Below are 19,760 nucleotides of genomic sequence, written 5' to 3'. Positions count from 1 at the left end.
CCTTCCTCCCAGGCCGGTCCCAATCGGTGTTGATAGGGAGCGAGAGATCTGGCCCGTGACTCCTCCTTTGTGGGGTGCCACAGAGTTCAGTACTCTCTCCGCTCCTTTTTAACATGTACATGAAACCGCTGGGTGAGATCATCCATCGCCACGGGGTGAGGTATCATCAATAAGTTGATGATACTCAATTATACATCTCCATCCTGGGTGACTAGTCATCTCCCACATAGACTAATGCAACATGCTGGGGCTACCCTTGAAGCGTATCTGGGAGCTACAGCTGGTTCAGAATGCGGCCACGTGAACAATTTTAGGAGCCCCAAAGAGGGCAAATATAATACCTTTGCTGCACAAGCTGCATTGGGTGCCAGTCTGCTTCCAGGTCCAATTCAAGGTGTTGGTTATCACCTTTAAAGCCCTACATGGCATGGGTCCAGGTTACCTGAGAGACTGCCTCACCCCCATTACATCAACCTGTCCCAACAGGTCAGGCAGAGGAGGCATATTACAGACCCTGTCCATGACAGGTTGTCAATTGGCAGGGTCCAGGAAGAGGGCCTTCTTTGCCATGGCCCCTGCCCTTTGGAATAATTTACCCCCAGAGGTGAAGCAGGCCCCCACTCTCCCAGCCTTCAGAAAGGGAGTTAAGACCTAGCTATGTCACCCCCCTTGGGGCGAGAGGTGGGATAGTCAATCATGGGGGTGGCTGGTTCCTTGATGTGGCCCCAGAAAATTTTATTAAGACCATCTTGGATTTTATATTTTATATTTATGTATATTTAGATTTTATAATGAACCTTTTATTCTTTTATTCATTTGTAAACTGCCCAGAGTTGTCAGAATACAAGATGGATGGTGAAGAGATATAATAAATAAATAAATAAATAAGGTCAAGTTCACTCTGGAATTGACACAACTTGCAAGCAAAATGCACTGCTTGTGTTGGAGTCTGGAATGCCAAAGTTGGAGATATTAAGGAAGAAATGTAGTTGGACTGTATGGCTTACAGAATACAAATGAAGTAGAAGAATGACTTACCAATTGCTGCCAAACCAATGATTTCTTCATTCCTATCACAGTGTTCTAACAGTCAAAATGATGCCTATTTTTTTTTCTCCATTCAATCATGTCTGATTCTCAGAGACTGCCTGGACAAGTCCATGCAGTTTTCTTGGCAAGGCTTTTTCAGAAGTGATTTGCCATTGCCTCCTTCCTAGGGCTGAGAGAAAGTGACTGGCCCAAGGTCACCCAGCTTTCTTCATTCCTATCACAGTGTTTTAACAATCAAAATGATGCCTATATATATGGACATCACCAGATGGAGTGCACAGAAATCAGACTGATTATATTATTGGTACAAGGAGGTGGAAGAGCTCAGTTATAACAGCAAAGATGTGGCTGGGCCTGGCTATAGAACAGATCGTAAACAAGTTCCAGGTCAAGTTCCAAGTCAAGCTAAAGTGGAGGAAGAAAGCCGACCAGCTTCTATGATATGAACTTGAGTGTACACATATTTTCCAGGAGAACATCAGGAATCACTTTGGTCCTAAATCTCAGAGATAGGGAACCAGAGGAACTGTGAGGGGAAAAACAATGTTGAATGTGAAAAGCGACTGCCAAAGACCAAGAAAGAGAAGAAAACAAATGGAAATCAGAACAAACAATGGATATTACCAAGAGACGCCAAAGGCAAGAAAGACAAAAATCTTAGGAACGAATTGTTAGAAGACAAAGCTGTTAGAAGAGACGAGAAGCAGTATTACAACAACACCTGTAAAGGCAGAAAAATAAGGAAAGTCTTCCAAAAGATCACCAAACATATCATAGAACAGCCTCTGACAGTATTAACCATCCCAGGCTGAGTATTGTGCTTAGGAAAATGGGAATCCCAGAAACCTATACACAGGTCTGGAAGCCATAGGATGGATGGAGCATGGCAAAACAGCCTGACTCCAGGTTGGCAAAGGAGTGAAACAAGGATGTATACTCTGCCTTATTTATTCGACCTTTGGGGAACACATATTGAGGGAAGCTGGATTAGAAGATGTCATGGCAAGCTCAGACTCAGATGAGAAGCCTGACAATGAGCAGCCAGTTCCAGAGTTGCCAGACCAACCACTGCCTGAGGAGCTGCAGGCAGAGGAGGTGGGGATGTCTGGTAACCTGCAAGCACAGCTGCCACTGGTCTCTGAAGATGAGGAATCTGAGCTGCCATCCCCCACCTGCAGTGCAAAGGCTCACTGTGCGGAGAGCAGAGCAGAGCAGAGCAAAGACAATCTTCATGGCTCCTCACAAGAAAGGAGTCTTGCCCTTCCAAATGAGCAACACCAGGGTTGCTTCTATTTAAGAAGAGCAGCAAGCTCAAGTCTCTCTGTTGGCAACAACTGTTCATTTACCCAGACTCTGTAGGCCTTGACTCCCGACTTGAAACCTTGTGACTTTTACTCTGGACCTGGACTGTCTGATGAACCTTCTACAATATTTGGACCCTTGGACTTCACTTGACCACTCTTGTGCCTGCTGGTTTGGAGTGGAACTCTCTTAAGGCAAGCTCACTGGACTTTGGGGAACTTGTTTCTCTGCTGTGTGCACATGTGCAGTTGCACTCACATTTCCTTTGCTGCTTGTTTATTTATTTCACAAATTTATCAGTAAAGTTTGCAACCACCTCTCTGTGTGTTTGGGCATGCTTGGCCTGGAAGAGGACAATAACCTAAACTATGTTAATGACATTATTCTGATAGCTGAAATTGCACATGATCTGCAAGCTCTGGTAATGAAAGACAAGGAGCAACTGAAAAAAAAAAGTACTAAGATTAAATACGAAGAAGACCACAATAATGAAAACAGATACGACAAGCCTTATGAATGACAGTGAAGATAGTGAAGTGATGGATAGCTCCCATCTTTTAGTACCAACTATCAGCAGTAAAGGAACCAGCAGTTGAGAAATATGCCATAGACTAGCACTCGGTAGCATAGCAATGAAAAGCTTGGAAAAGATATTAAGATGCTGGGCTGTATCTATACCTATAAAGATCAGAAATGTGCAAGCAATGGTTCTCCCTATGACATTCTATGGAAGTGAAAGCTGGACTTTGAAGAAACAGAACAGAGTACTGATGCTTTTGATTTTGATTTTGATTTTGATTTTGATGTTGGAGAAGACTCCTGAGAATATCATGGACAGCCAAGAAAACAAATGGATGATAGAACCAATCAATCCAGAGTTTTCACTTGAGGTACAAATGACCAGGCTCAAATGATGATATTTTGGACACTTTATGTTAAGACCTCTTGAGAAGTGTATAATAATGCTGGGAAGAAAAGAGACAAAAGAGGATGATCAGAAGGAAGGTGAAGAGACTCAATGACATTGGCAATGGGTGCGCTGTTGTATCTGAAGGACAAGGCTGGAGATGGATCATCCTGGAGGATACTTTTGTAATGACTAAGAGTCAACACTGACTTGATAGCACATAATCAATCGACCTGCTAAAAGGTTGTTAATACTTCCTCTTAAGAAGAAGAAGAAGAAAAAATACAGTCATTTTTGGACACAGACAAGAAAGTTCATGATACACAATCTGCTCTTGACTAGGTCTTTGTTAGCAATGATCTGCTTAATGTTATTATTGAACTACATTATAAAAATTTATTATATCCCAACAACATGCTGTGTGGGACACAAATATAACAACGAAAAGCAGTTGGAATGAATCAAGAAGCCTAGTGGCGTTGGAGACATGGGAAAGAAGTGGCTATGGACAGTTAAGGAAACCTCATAGATACATTGCAACAATGAGTAAAGATTGATGAAGATTACTTGAGCACTTCTGTGTTACCATTTATTAAAATAATAAAAACATCTCCCAAATTTACTAACTGAAGCAGAAAAACAAAAGTGTTTCAGGTATTGTGCTCTACCTGCAGTTTAGAAATAACAAAAGGATATGTTCAACAACCACCTCTTCCTAATCAATAAAGCATCTGAAAAGTGATTTTCCTTTATGAAGTTCTTCTCTCAGTCCTTCCTGTTAAGCAACAAAACTTATTTAGCATTCCTGCACAATTTTTTTATTTGTTCCATTTAAAACAGTATGTTAGCCTTATTTAGTCCAGTCCAGAAGAAAACCTATCAACCTATCACAGAATCACTTTGGCCACCACCTTGATCTCCATTCAGCTGAAACTAAGTAATATTCAGATTTCAGACCAACTTTCATTGAGCCCTAGTGTGATGGTTGCCTTATTCGAAAAAAACAGACTCACCAGCCAGGGCTAAGGATATCTGGTTTATTAAGAATAGAATGCAGACATGTAGAAAGACAGGAATGAGCACATGGCGTGCGAGGTAGCTGGTAAATACCCGCGGTGCAGACCTGATCCTACCCCACCCCTCATTGTCCCGAAGTCCTGACCGACGGTGAACCCAGAGTCTCGATGGGCGATCAGGGGGCTATTCTGGAGTCTCGATGGACGATCAGGGGGATTAGCACTGATTACCTTTGTCCTCTTCCTGTGTCCGGAGCAGGTGGTAATGCAGAGATGTGAGGGAGATAGGATGATGGCTTCTCGGGTCAGGGCAAAAGTATGCTCCTTTGTCCTTTATCTGTATTGTCTTTCAGTGCTTATGGGATTAGCACTGATTCTTTCCTCCCCTCTCCCCTTCACCAGAAAGGCATGTTCCCCGTTGTGATGTATGTATATATCGCAATGGGGGACATGACACCTAGCCACAGGATGATCATTCTCTGTCAGATGGAATGACTGTTCTTCTCATAACAATTGGTCAAAAACCACAATATAGATGAAACAAAACATAGGGTGACCTTCAGTCACCCAGTCATCCAGATGTTTTAGTTCAACTTCTTCTTTCAAGTAGGTCATGAAATTCATTTTCTGCTGATAGGATATGGCTTGTTCTCTCTTCCTAAGACTCATGATCTGCCATCTCCTGCCTTCAAATTTGCCACTTGTAAAATGACATATTCTACCCAAAAACATAACTTTGGGTAGTAAAGAATAATAAAGTGGATATCTTGTGTTTCTTCAGAATTATTATTTCCAAGGAGAAAACAGAAGACCATGCAAAATATCACATACTGTACATTTATAACCAAAGGACTGGGTTTGGTGTATCTTTCCACAGTCAGGCACCATAAACATAAACTTGCTCTGTAAGTTAGAGACAAAAGCTAACACCGACTGACTGTTCCTTCCTGATGGCACAGGAGATTTTTTGCCTTTACCCAAAGAACAGTTCTGCACTTCAAAACAAAACAAAACAGATTTAAATCCTTGGCATTTGTGGTGGTGGGGGGGAGAATACTATTTTTGTTGCTTTACAGTACTACATTTATTGTTTTATTTTAAGTCACTTTGCGATTTTTAATGACATTTTAATGACATTTAAAATAGCACACAAATGTTTAAGTATATCTTTCTGTGCCCTTAGATAGGCTATATTTCAAACATGCAAATAAAATATGGCACACTGGTACTAATTGCCAACCTATATAAATTAGCTAGAGTATACTCTTGATACAATGTCCAATTTGATTAACTTTCCTTTCCTTTCCTTTTCCTGCCTGCCTGCCTGCCTCACAAAGGGCATTCTTCAATCTGCCATGCCAATGACAACATTGTTTTCAATCTCACAAATGTTTTTTGCTAGCAAGAATGCAATTTTCACAATAAACAAATAGCAGGCTTTCTTTGACTACAATTTGTGAACATCAAAGGACCCAGAAGAGTGTGCCTTGCCAAAACATTATTACTAATATATCACTAATACAATCTCTAATAATGAAATGAGAGTGTATTTATTAATGGGTAAAGGAGCAAAGTCCCAACAGCCAATTGAACCAGTTTGGGTACCTATTAGAAAACCAAGTACAGCTCTTGAAATCCAATGATTCTAAGTTATATTTATGTTTTGCTTAGAACTAAAGTTGATTATGCATTATTTAATGTAATGTAAGAAGCTTTCCCTTTAAGAGGAAAAAGGAAAACAGGTTGACTCAGGTGCCACACACAATTATGCAACTGGAAAGGAGACTAATGGAAATACTACTATCTAATCTAATCTAATCTAATCAAAAATAATGGAAAGGAGACTAGTGGAAATATGCCAGTTTGGTCTAGTGGATAAGGCACCAGGCTAGAAACCAGGAGACAGTGAGTTCTAGTCCTGCCTTAGGGAAGAAAGCCGGCTGGGTGGCTTTGGACCAGTCACACTCTCTCGGCCCAACTCACCTCACAGGGTTGTTGTTGTGAGGAAAAATAGGAGGTGGAAGGAGTACTAGGTATGTTTCCCACCTTGAGTTATTTATAAAAATAATAAAGTTGGGATTTAAAAAAATCTAAATAAATAAAAATCCACACTGCTATCCTGTTTTATGTAAAATACTTTTCATAATATTCACTCTGAACTCTTACTCCCATTAATAAAGCAAAGCTTTTGTAGAGTTCTGAAAGAATGCATCCACTTTATGATCAAGTATTCCAGCCATCACAAATTGTTATGTCACAATTTCTCTAACTCACATTCAGCTATTCCTGATCATGCAACTACTTGGATATGAAGAAAGTTGGAACTTATAGGGAAAGTAAAAACATGTTGCAATGTTTATATTTCATTATATCTTCCCCACCATGTCAAGGAACAGGAATAAAACTTATAGAAAAATGGGATGCTAAAAGTTCAGAACCAGGTCAAAGTATTTTGGTACCTGAAGCAGAATAGAAAGTGACACTGTCTATCTATTCATGCCAAGGTATATAGTAAGCAGCTAACAATTTATTACTCTTTTGTGACATTCAAACTCTGCTGCTTCAAGGTGCCAAATTGTAGAAGCAGTCCTATTAAAAACAATCTCCTGAAATTCTTCTTATATCTTTTTGACTTGAAGAGTGTGGTAGGGAAAACAGATTAGCCCAAAGAGCTAAAATCTAGATGGATGCCACAGTAATCAGGAAACACAGCAAGTATAAATGTGCAACTTCACTTTTTATTTAGTGAAGAGTCAGCATGCAACTTGAAATCCATGTAATTTTTCTGTGGTTAATGTTCTCATAAATACTTCCCTTCACAGTAAAACAGATGTTCAATCATAGATTTCCTTCTTAGTTGGAACTAGGCACAATTTAAATGCTGGAAAAAACTTTCTTTTATAGCCCCAAGTCTACATTAACATCTACAAAGAAAAGGGGCAGACACTAATATGGAAGTTGCATGGAGCACAGCAGATGTAGAACATCATATTAAAGAATTCTTTGGTTACATGGCAACCTCTCATGAGTACTGAGGTCTGTATTAAAAACTCTGAGCTGTAGCTGAAAACCAAGACTGAACCCCAAGTATCTCTTATTATAACAAACAACCCATACTTATCAGAAATTTTGATTTTTCATAAACATCTGATTTTACAAGTGGAGTTACTTAAAACAATTATTTACCAAGCCAATTTTGGTAGTATATTGCAGAGGCATGGGTTTTTAAAGGTTAAACAGGAGTTGGGACAGGCATGATGATCACCGATAAGGAGCTGGTTGGGATGTCAGTATCCATATTTCTCACTGCTTATGCCACCTGTAGCAACTAGAGCAACTCTTTCATCTTTCAAAAGTTATCTTATGATTGCTGAGGAGGGTACAGTTTTGTTTTTTTTAAATAATACATCAATTTAACAAGATGGGAGGAAAAAAAGGGAAGCCCAGAACATTATTTCAAGGCCACCAACATGACACAATTGAGTGTATGAAAGATGTTTTGGTGCCATTTGGGGGCCATTTCAGAGGATATTTTTCAGCCCTTAAAAGAGAATCAGAGCTTGCAAGATCAGTAGCAAGGGGAACTGAATAATTAGCTTTTACCCACTTGCCTCCCTTTTCACTGATTGCTGGCTCCGTTCCTCCTTCTCATTCCTCCTTCCCATTATGTCATTACAACAGAGATTAACAATTCAGAGACCCACCTACCTACCTGCCCCAGTCAACCTGGCCAATTGTAAGAGATAATGACAGCTTTAATCCAAATCCATTTCCTCATCTGTACTGGAACTTTTGGAGCAGGGGTTGGGGGGGTAGGCTCCCTAAAATATTCTTGTCTGTAAATGGGGCAGACTTATATTTATTTATCTACAAAACATTCTTTCACTGCCCTTTTCCATGCAGTAATAAAGCTTCATACCGGAGGAAGCTTTCCTTATCAGCTGATTTTTATTTACAGATATTAAAACATTTATGTACTGCCTCCCATAAAATATCTCGAAGGAGCTTGCAATCAAATTCAAAAACAAGAATAAAACAACATTAAATTAAAACAGTTGCTGTAATATTGGTACATTAAAAATGGATAAGAAATAAAAACCTGTCTCTACTACTCACACAGGAAAGATGTAGTTGAAAATATGAACAATGTATCATAGGTGTTCCTCAATTATTGAGGAGAGAGCTTTCCAAAGAGCAGGCATAACCCCCAAGAATTGGTCTTCCAAAGAGAGGCATGACCCCAAGTGACCATAAGAAGACAATCAACATTCATGGAATACCAAACCAATTCTCCTGGGATGGTGTTGGGCAAGTCGAGATCAGTTGGAGAAGGTGATCCTTCCAAGTAACTCACTGCCAAGCCCATAAAAACATTAATTTGACTTGCACTTAGAAGCAAATAGGGAGCTGGTACAGGGCCTGCAGCAAAGATGTTATGTGCTCATGCTGGTGTCTTCCAGCCAGCACTTAGGGCATTACATGGAAGTTAATGGAAGCTTCTGGGTGGTTCTCAAAGGCAACCTCATGCAGAATGCACTGTGGTAGACCAGATGGTTGTGCAGAGAGCATGAAGCAGGAATTGCAAGGTCCTTGGACTCTGGGAGGGTCACAACTGAAGTACCAAATGAAACTGGACAAATGCAAGCTGGCTATGGCCTCTATCTGCCTATCTAGCAGTAGCTATGTCTCCAGGAGGACCCCCAAGTCACAGACTTGCTCTTTCAGAGGCAATGCCATCCTGTCAACAGACAACACTGGATACATCAGAGAATCTATAAAAAGCAAATCCGTCTCACTTGGCTTCAACTTCAGCCTGTGGTTTTTTTTCCTGTCAAGACTCTCACAGCTTCTAGACACAGGGATAAGACATTGACAGCCTCTCTTGTATAGCCTAGGGTAGCAATGTACAATCAAATTATCATCAGTGTACTGCTAATACTGTAATCTAACCAATGTATGACATCCTCCAATGGCTTTGTGTAGATGTTAGAGAGCAGGTGAGAAATGACCTAACCCTATGATAGTCCACAAGAAAGCAGCTACTTGGCCAGTCTCGCCCTATCCCTAACCCTGCCCCCCAAATAAGAACCATCTACTGAAGAAGGAGCAGAACAATGCTTCTAATTCCAGCTCCTACAGGCAGTCTGGAAGGATACCATGGCCAATGGTTTCAAAGGGTATAGAGAAGCCTAAAAGGACTAAGAGGGGTACACTACCCTCCTCTAAGAGGGGTACACTACCCACACAGGTCATCCACAAGAACAACCAAGAACATCTCCATCCATGCCAAGTCTGAACCCTGACTGGACAGAGGCTAGGCAATCTGCTTCCTCTAGGGTGCTTTGTAGCTGTACATTGAGCTCAGTTTCAATAGCCTTCTCCTGGAATGGAAGATTAGAAACCAGATGATAGATGTCAAAAACACATAGCTCCCGGGAAGGCAGGCTGTTGGCCTTACCCCTTTCCAGAAAGAGGCATTAAACATTTCCCAGATCCAGTTTGTCACAGCCCCATCAGACCCCTTAGGGAGCCAGGAAGTGTGTGGATCAAGCCTACAGGTTGCCAGGGACTGTTGGTAGATTGCTAGGAAAGCCTTTGGCCCAGGAGAGATCAGAAAAGTCACACACCAGGCATTTCTATAAAAATAATTTTATTTACAGGAAGCAGAACATATTTAAAAGCTTCTGCATTCTTACAGGCTCTCAGTGAGAGCTGCTTAACTCTCTACATGCCTACACAGAAGGGAAACTGAAACTAAAACAAGTCCAGGCAAGTTCTTCCCCTCAGGTGCAAAAATTAACATCCGAAAAGGGGACAGTTGAATTCAACCTCTTCACCTGGCCAAAATGATTAGTTACCATAGTAACCTTAATCTGTAGTAGAAAATATATTAACAGGGACAGCCAGGAAATCACACTATCCACTTCCTCAGGTTCCATAGTCAAAAAGAACCTCAAGCAATCTCATCAACCCCTTTAAGCACCCACCGGAAATGATTTGCATCCATAAAGTATCTGGGGCGGACCATCTTAATCAGCCTGTTCACCCTACAAGAATTTATTGTCACTGTCAATCTCATCCAGACCAGGAAGTGATCTGGCCAGGGCAATGAGCAGGTGGGAATTCCCTCCATATCCACATCACTACACATCTGCTCCAAGAGAAATATGAGGTCCAAAGTGTGGCTGCCTACACGCTTGTAATAGGAAGGTGATTGTCATGAGTAAGGATGGCGAGCAGGGGGCTCCCACCCAGACTGTCAAGCGCATGCGTAGCACTGAGGAACTGTTCAGCCATTCAAAGAGACACAGATCGGGACCGCCTTAACCTTTGGGGTTTATATGGCTGGGTTTTCCCACGCTTCCTCAGTTTGTTAGGATTGATGTCCTGATTACCAGGAAACACACTGAGACAATGACTTGGTCTCTAATATTTATTAGTAGTACTTAACAAGAATCCTAACAAACTGAGGAAGCGTGGGAAAACCCAGCCATATAAACCCCAAAGGTTAAGGCGGTCCCGATCTGTGTCTCTTTGAATGGCTGAACAGTTCCTCAGTGCTACGCATGCGCTTGACAGTCTGGGTGGGAGCCCCCTGCTCGCCATCCTTACTCATGACAGTGATAGGTCTCCTAGTCTAAAGAAGTTTAGGGCTTTATATACCAATTAAAAGCTTAAACCTTGAATGAATGGACATTTTTGTCAGGAGGAGAAAAAGTAGTAGATGCAGCCATTGGCAGGGGCTTTCCCCGTTCATATAACTAAAAATCAGTGCATAAAGTGCACGTAATGGATCTCACACTTGAGGCATGCTCAACTTCTCAAACTTTTTACTAACTAGAAGTGTTTTCTATTATCAGATTCACCTGGGTCAGATGCAGGGTGATTACCAGGACTATATATAACCACTGTATCTTTTCTTTCAAGTGCATATGCTATTTTAGCTGACTGAAAGAAACTCTAATCCTTTTAGTGTATCATAAAGTGTTTTGAACGCACTTAGTTGCCTAAAACAGCTCACTGAGTGCAAGGATTTTAATCAGCAAATATGAAACATTACTTAGTTAAGCAGTCAACACAGCTAAACAGAGAGAGGATGCATGTTTTCAGTCTACTATTATTAAAGTGGATTTATTAATATTAATTTTGCACTGAGAAAATTAAATCTTTTAGAAATGCAACTGCTTAAGACTTAAATTAGTATGTGTAAGGCAGAACAGACCAGGCTGTTTTCAGTAACAAATTCACACTTCTTTCCTTTTTTCTTTTTCAAAAGAGTGCTTTAGAAAGATAAAATAAACAGAACAAATCAAAAGAGCCTTCATCTAAAATATTGCTTTTCCTTTGTATTATGAACTACCCAAAACTTAAAGAATACAATATAGCCTATGGCATAATAGAGAAAATGAAACCCATATTCCCCAAATAACTGGAAAATTGTGCACAAGTGGACAATAACTGGACAATTAAAGAAAAAGAAGTAGAAAAACAAAGACAGGATATCAATCTATCTCTGTCCCTCCCTCCAAATAGCTCCTATGTCTTGTATAGCATTCATAAAGGATGGTAGCTTACCAGCACATTTTGTTCTTGTTGTGAGTGGAGGCCCAGGAGGTCCAGTTCCTCCTTCTCCAGGACGGGTAAGAAGTACTCTGATCTCATATTCCACATCAGGGTCAAGATGCCATAATTTGTAATTGGGAGAATCAACAATGTGGGTTTCAGCCCAATTCCCATTGGTTGTACGGTATTCTACCTCTTTCAGGATGATAGGCCCATCTCCAATGATGGAGTTGGCATTTGGCTTGATCCATAGGTATGTGGCTCCAACTGCTAGAAGTTCTGGAGGAGCAATAGGAGTGGGTGGTTCTGAAAGAAGCAATGACAAAAACAGATCTGTAAACACTCAGGTTTTTTGTTTCCTCACTTTGTTTGAGAAGGTATTGTGCAAAATGAAAGAAACAATAGGTCATTTTCAAGCATTACCTAGAGAGACAATTTATAGATTAAAATACTCATCCAAACTTTAGCATTGGATTAAATACTGTTTTATTTTCAAGAAACCATTTATGTAGAAGAAGTAGTAATTCCTTTGATAAATCATACCTTTTAAATAATCACACATGAAATAGTTTTGTAGTTCTGTTCAGGTGACACAGTATAAGAATGGAATTGCAGTGACTTCATTAACTTTCAGCACAAACGTTGAACTGAACTTTCATGGCAATTCTATGCCAGTAATTCCCAATCTAGCAATCTTTACATGTATTGGGACTTCAGTTTCCAAAACCTCCAGTTGTTGCTCTTGCTGTTTATATATTCTGGGACGTGCAGTCCTAACAAATCTGAAAACACTAAGTTGGGAAAAGCTGCTGTTTTCAAACAGGCTTTGACAGATTAGTCCAGAAAACCCTACAAATCCATAATTTCACTAATAAGTAGTCTCTGCTTGTAAACAATTATAAATGCTTGTAGACTGAGGACTGATTTGAGTGGGCATAATTTGTTTCCCCTCCTCTAACAGATAAACTTTATGAGTACATACTTTAATTCACATTGTAATTCTACTCTGTTTCTTGAAAACTCAATCATCTTGGTCATAAACCATCATTCTAAACAAAACTTCAGATCTAAGCTAAATGCCCCTATTTATCAATACCAAATCTGGGCATAAAGGACTTGCTTCATCTATTTTTTATTAAAATCCAGTTGCCAAAGAAATAATCCTGACATTCTCTAACCATGTAACACTTATGCGCATTCATTGGGAATGAAAAAAATATTAGTTTACCTAATTCCAAGAAAACATTGTTATGCCATATAATTATATGAGTGTCACAATTAGCACATTAACTGGCAACTTTTCCCATTCCTGGAAGATGGAATGAGATTTTGTAAGAAAAATGAGAATGCTGATAAACGTTTATAGGATGGGCATAGCAGAACTGTGGGTAGACATAGTGTTCCAAGTGTAATCACACAAGACATTTGCATTCAGCCTAGGTTCCTTCCAAAAACATAGGAGTCTTTTATCTTTTGTCCCAAATGAATCATCATCAACATTTTAGCATGCCTGAAACTTGCATTGCCCCAAACCAGATCCATGAATACTAACAAATGATTCTCCTTCTGGCAATGTAAACTGTAGTTGCATACAGCCTAATCTGGACTGGGGCTACAGCATGTGATAAATATTAAAGACTTCTTCCACCCATGCCTTGATTCGCAATCTAGATCTGATCCCCTGGAACATACTTCTGAATAAGATGAAATTAACAGAAACACGCTATATATAAAGCAGCAATACTTATATGATAATCCATGTCTATGACCATTGGACAAAAATCTGCATACCTTGTTGGGTTTATTCTACTAATCCTGAGACTGTTTTAATGACAAATAACTTGTTCTTAATTCACAGATTAAATCTCTTATTGACCACAGTAATGGTTCATACAGAAAAGATATCTACAGCTGTGCAGCAATCTGGATTCAAAGGGGAGTTATTTTCAGTGTTTGTGGACATGCTTGTCACACTTGTCAGGACCTCCTTAAATCAAACATGCCTTTCTGTGATTACAGGCTCAGGAAAAGATGTAGCTTCCTTAAGGGGCAGCTGACAGGTGTGACGTATATGCCTACACAGGCTCTAAATCACTTTTACCCTTTCAAAAATGCATCACTGCATGGTTGGGTTACTTATTCAGCATATTAGTGAAAAGTACTGTTTCTCTTAATGTAAAGGGAAATTATTTTTAAGAGTAACCACTTTAGTAGAAGGGAGCACACAGACTTCAAGATGTTTTGGGAAAGTCCCCAAATCACTCTTATAGTATTTTGAGAGCCAGGATTACTTTGTGGCCCTTAGATAATTTTCAGGAAAAACACATCTATAAGCTGACTCTATAAAGGCACTTAGGAAGGTGACTATGTGTCCTATGTTACAGAGGACAGTGTTCTGTTCTGTTTTAAATGTGATCATTCTAACTAGAATAACGGCATCATTCAGTGGAGCTGGCATTTTAAAAGCCCAAGTTCTGGCTATTCTGCTGAATTATTTATGCTTGCTTTACATTTGGTTACCAAAGCCACAGTAACTACATAGAAAGAAGTTCATGTGTATATGTGTGAAGCTTAAAGCATATATTAACAAATTAAAACATCTAGAGAACATGGGTAAAATACACATTCTGAGTGAACTATATACGTGGTTAGATAATCAGTTTAGAAATAAAAAGTGTATTTTCATAAGTTTACATCTTCCTAGAGCCACACACAGATAATGAATAAATACTGAAACTAAAGCATGAAATTGATAATAATAGAGTCCTACACTTAACTGGAAAATAAGGTTACTTTTATTCCACCAGAATAAAAGAAAGTAAAAATGGATAAAACAAAACAGTTCTGGTGTTGTTGTCTCTGCTGCTAATTTTCTGGCTACTTTAGAAACTTAAAATAGAAAAGGCTGGTTTTTCTCACTTTCTCCTAAATAATAATTTGCTTGTCATATTTTGTGGATATACATGCACTGTGCATTTTTGTACACTGATCTGGGGAAATGAGATCAATTAAAAGAGATATGCTATTTTAATGTGCTATATAAACGCAACTCTCAAGCACAAATTCTTCTTCAGAGGTTCTGTAAAATAAATTATCACACACTAGCATTTGTAACTTCTTATGACATGCTTGATAAAACATGAGTTTGCAATGATATGACTTACACCTCCCAAAACCACATTTCTTCCACGTGTCTGAATAAGTTTGATTTCAAGAACTAGCAACCTAAACAAAATACAAACAGTGCTCCACCCTCGACTGATGAATACATCCAGGTATAAACTGGTGCTCTGCTAAATTATACTCTATGGCATGATTTTTTTCTTCCTGTGTGAAATCTCCAACCTCACTTTTTCTTCCATCCCATAGATGAAAGGGCACAGAAATTTTACTGATTTGTTCATAAAGGAATTGGTAAAAGGAAGAGAAATGGATGGTGACAATGTTTACAAAAATGTTACATAGCTTATCTAACCTGTTAGCCCTGCTGAAGTGGAAGCATTCTTCAGCCACCTGTATATTAGAACCATGTCTCTCCTGGTTGGCTACGGCTTCCTGGGAGATGATATGCAGTTGGGTTCTGGCAATGGTGAATTTTTCTTTGACAGAGGGGTTGCTCCCACCAACACTTAAGGAAGCAGTGGTTCACTCCCTTCTCAAGAAACCATTGGTAGATCTGACTGGGCTGGGCAATTTGTGTCCTGTTTCCAACCTTCCCTTTTTTGGAGGAAGGTTTATATGGACCACTTTCATTCAGTTTTCAGACCTGGGTACAGGACAGAAATGGCATGTTTATTTGCACTTGTGGATGACCTCTGGTGGGAGCAGGATGAGGTGGTGCATCTAACCTGCCTCTCCTTGATCTCTCAGTGGCTTATGATACCACTGATCATGATATCTTTCTGGACTGGCTTTGGGGCTTAGGAGTGGGTGGCACTGTATTGCACTGGTTCTTTTCCTTCCTCCAGGACTGGTTCCAGTCAGTGTTGATGGGCGTGGGTGGGATAGGTCTAGCCCACAGCCCCTGCTTTTTGGCATGCCTCAGGGCTCAACATTCTCCCCACTGCTGATATCTACATGAAGCCACTGGGTAAGGTCATCTGAGAGCACAGGATGAGATATTATCAGTATGCTGATGATACTCAGTTTTACTTCTCTACCCTGGGCCAGCCAAGTGATGCTGTGGAGGCTCTGTCTCAGTGTCTGGATGCCATTGGGAAGAATAGACTTCAACTCAACCCTAGCAAGGGTGATTGGCTTTGGGTTTTAGGGGCCCTGGTTCCAGGGACTTTATCTCTTGTTCTGTATGGTTCTGCACTACCCCAAACAAAACCAGTAATTTGGGGGTCTTCTGGAATCATGGCTCCTGTTCAAGGAGCAGGAGAGCTTTTTTACAATTTCATGTTGTGCACCAACTGCACCCTTTGCTGGACTGAGAGGCTCTGCTCACAGCCACTCATGCCTTAGTCATTTACAGGTGAATTTAGCAATATGCTATACTTGGGGCTGTCCATGAAAAGCATCTGGAAGCTGCAGTTGTTTCAAAATGCAGCAGTGCAGGCAGTTATGAGTGCTTCTCAGGGAACTCACATCTCTGTTCTGCAAGCTGCATTGGCTATCAGTATGCTTTTGGATGCAATTCAAGGTGCTGGTGATCACCTATAAAGCCCTTCACAGCATGGGGCCAGTAATTTGAGGGATCAACTCTCCCCGATGACTTCTACCTGTCCCATTAGATCCAGCAGGAGAGGTATGTTATGTATAATGTCAATTACGGAATGCCATCTTGCAGGACTCAGAAAACAAGCCCTTTGTATTGTGTCACCTGCCTTTTGGATCTTCCCTCCAGATATTAGATAGGTCCCACTCTGCCAGCCTTTGTGAAACTCTGAAGAAATGGGGATTGGATTGTGGGACAAAGCCTTTGAGATGGTTATGTTAATTGTTGTTGATTGGTTTTTACCTTGGCTGCCAGTCTTGTATTTTATGTTATGTTTGTTTTTTAATTGTTGTTTGCCATCCAAAGTCACCACCATGGTGACATAGATAACCATACAAATTGAATAAATTAAAACAAATCCTTCATCTTGCAGTAAGTACATTCAGAATATTTGTTCCTAGAAAAGGAATTTTAAATATGATATATATTGTTATTTTCTAAAATTCTAACTAGATGTTAAAACTAGATCCCAGTGGAGGGATTCAAATTCAATAGGTCAGGTCACCATAATAAAATAATTTCTCTTAAAACCCCTTATTTTAGAAATCTACTGTAAACTTTACAAATTGGCATTTGAATCCACTACTGTATATGCATTCAGGTAGAATCTTCAGTATAATCACTGAGATGGCTTTCATAGTGACTCACTGTAGTGGCAACATGCAAGACCATTGCTATTTCGAGGAGTTAAGTGACATATGTTGATTTTCTCCCTCACACAAACTAGAGCTTATTTTGAGTTATGCTGATATTTAATTGGCTTGTTTTTATTTCTGTTTGGCATGGGGGCGGGGTAAAACCACAAGACTGAAAGTTTGTAAGTCCAATCCTCCAACAGCCCACCAGAACATATTTTTGTTTGGAGTGGGGGGAGAGATAAGAGAAAACCCCCAGATTGTTTTGTTAAGCACTAGCTTATCTTCCCAGGCTCTTGGATGATGTCATAGACAGATGTTTTTGGGCCTTGGAAGCTTCCTAGTCAAGGTCAGGTCTCTAGTCTGCAACCATGGAAACATGGTCACAAGGTTTGAGGGACAGACTTGGATAAAACCCTTAGAATTTTGCATAGTTTGGGAACTTCTATGCAGACTCTTAAGCGCTGGGGTGCTGCAGAACAAAGACCCAGCCTTTTGCGGGGTCCCTGCTATCTTGGTTAGGAGGTTCCTGGTAGCAAAAAGGGAATAAAGGCATCACCTTGCTTTGGTATGTATGATTTCTCTTTCTTTATGCTATGCTTTTTATACGCTTTTGTATAATCTGCCTAAACTGTGTTTCTGTTTGAACTGTGTTTCTGTTTAACTCTGTTTGCTTAAGTTTATAATCAAGCTTAAACTCTCTTTATCCACTGGTGTGCTTATTGTCTCTGGATCTAAAAGAACCAATTGCCTGAGCACCTGATCACTGCTTGGACACTTGGTAGAACACTCATAATCTTAAAAAATAAGGAGAACATAAAAGAAAACTTGCAAAAGTATATGTTTTGTTTATTCCTTTCCCTGGAAACAGCTGCAGTGGTATCATCAGAAATGAACAGGCTACAACAAAAGGCAGAACTATATGAATTGGCACAAGAAAGCCCACTGCAGTTCCAAGTCTACCATCAGTAATTTCAAAATTGGGAACCAAGTTAGAAAGGTAAGATTCAGCATTCATCCTAGCTCCTGTATTTTAGCTAATGCTGATCTCTTCTGTATTTTTTACCTTTGTTTTTATTTGATGGAAAAGAAATAGATTTTATGAGGTATTTATTTAAAAAAAAGAAAAAGAAAAATAGTGAAATTTGCAGGGGTGCACTAAACAGTGTGCATGTGAAGATAAAACTGCTTTTACATACCATATCTCTTGTAAAACTCCACTTGGCTTATCAAAAAGAAATAAGTCAAAGTAGTCTAATCCATATTAGGGTGAGGGAGAATGTTAATCCTTCCCCTTCAGGTCTCTTTTTCAGAAGAAAGATTTTTACCCAAGCAAGTTTGTTTTCCAATTTTCATTAATATATTTTATCCATTCTGCTCTTTAGGAAATTATTGTGCATTTCCCCCATACTAATTCTCATTAGTCTGATGAAAGGTAAACTCACAAACTCTCAGGTCTGAGGTTTTTTCACATATAAGGTGGCCAAGGGATATGATTCACGGTACCTTCACCTCTCCAGCAGTTTGCAGTCTCCCTGGATTCCCACACTTTAAGGACTTAAGGCAAGGCACTAAAAGGGGATTCCTCCCAGTGGCACCATTATTATCAAGGAGAAGCCCTAGTCTTCAGAAATTGTTGGAGTACCACTCCTTCCACTGGAAAAAATTGTCACTCATTTTTCACTGCTCACAAATTGGTCAAGAACTTTGAAAGTCATTTTTGTACCCAGTTCTAAGCAAAATTGTCCAGGGGAGGTTTTCCAGATGGGAAAAGCTGGGAAGGATGCAAAAGAACAAACAGTTGAGTACAGGTAGTCCTCACTTAGTGACTGCCTTGTCAGTGACCATTCAAAGTCACGACGGTGCTAAAAACATCTTAGTGACCAGTCCTCACATTTACAACCTTCTCAGTGTCTCTCTGCTCTTATTTTCACTTGCTTACTTACCTTATAACAAGATGTCCTCAAAAAGAAAGAACCCCAATTCAGCTGAAGGGAGTAGCAAGAAGCATTGTAAAGGTGAAGTAAAATTGTAAGCACAGTTGCAGTCACATGATTTTCACTTAGTGACCAATTCACTTAATGACCAAGTTTCCGGTCTCTATTGGGGTTGCTAAACAAGGACTCCCTGGAACAATCCCATCCACTATTTCACAGCAACAATTAGTTAATTTGATGCCATTGAGTCAAATTCAGCTGTGGGTTGGCATGGACAAATATTCATTACCCCAACCTGTCCCAGTAACTTTTTCAAAGACATTCCAGTATCCCCTTTCATCCCATCCATCCAAGTTATCTAATGTCTTCCCCTTCTACTTTTCTCATCACTGACAAGTATTATTTTTCCTAATTCATCATCTGCTAACCTCACATGTCCAACATATGTGAGTTTCTGCCAGTCATTTCAAGGGCACAGTCAGCCTTTTTTTGTAATACAGTAGACATAAATCTCAACCAAACTAATCTGAAACCAAATTTTAATGTTAAGAAAATTAAGAAAGAAAAATAGAGGAACAAGTAAGAAATAAAGGATCATGTTTTAATACAGTATTAATTTTACCCATTGAA

The 19,760-nt window shown here is 39.8% G+C and overlaps 1 protein-coding gene across 1 annotated transcript in view; it reads right to left on the bottom strand.

Annotated features, from left to right (window-relative positions):
* The window catches only part of PTPRT (protein tyrosine phosphatase receptor type T), a 761,196-nt gene that overhangs the window by 339,100 nt on the left and 402,336 nt on the right, over nucleotides 1-19,760 (bottom strand). The window contains exon 7 of the mRNA XM_063297181.1: nucleotides 11,851-12,144. Coding sequence (XP_063153251.1) covers nucleotides 11,851-12,144 — 294 coding nt within the window. The remainder of the gene's footprint in view (nucleotides 1-11,850; nucleotides 12,145-19,760) is intronic.

This window comes from Candoia aspera, chromosome 3 (genome assembly GCF_035149785.1).
Source record: "Candoia aspera isolate rCanAsp1 chromosome 3, rCanAsp1.hap2, whole genome shotgun sequence".
Classification (NCBI taxonomy): Eukaryota; Metazoa; Chordata; class Lepidosauria; order Squamata; family Boidae; genus Candoia; species Candoia aspera.
The sequence above is the reverse complement of the archived record's forward strand: the minus strand, read 5'-3'. Positions and strand labels throughout refer to the sequence as shown.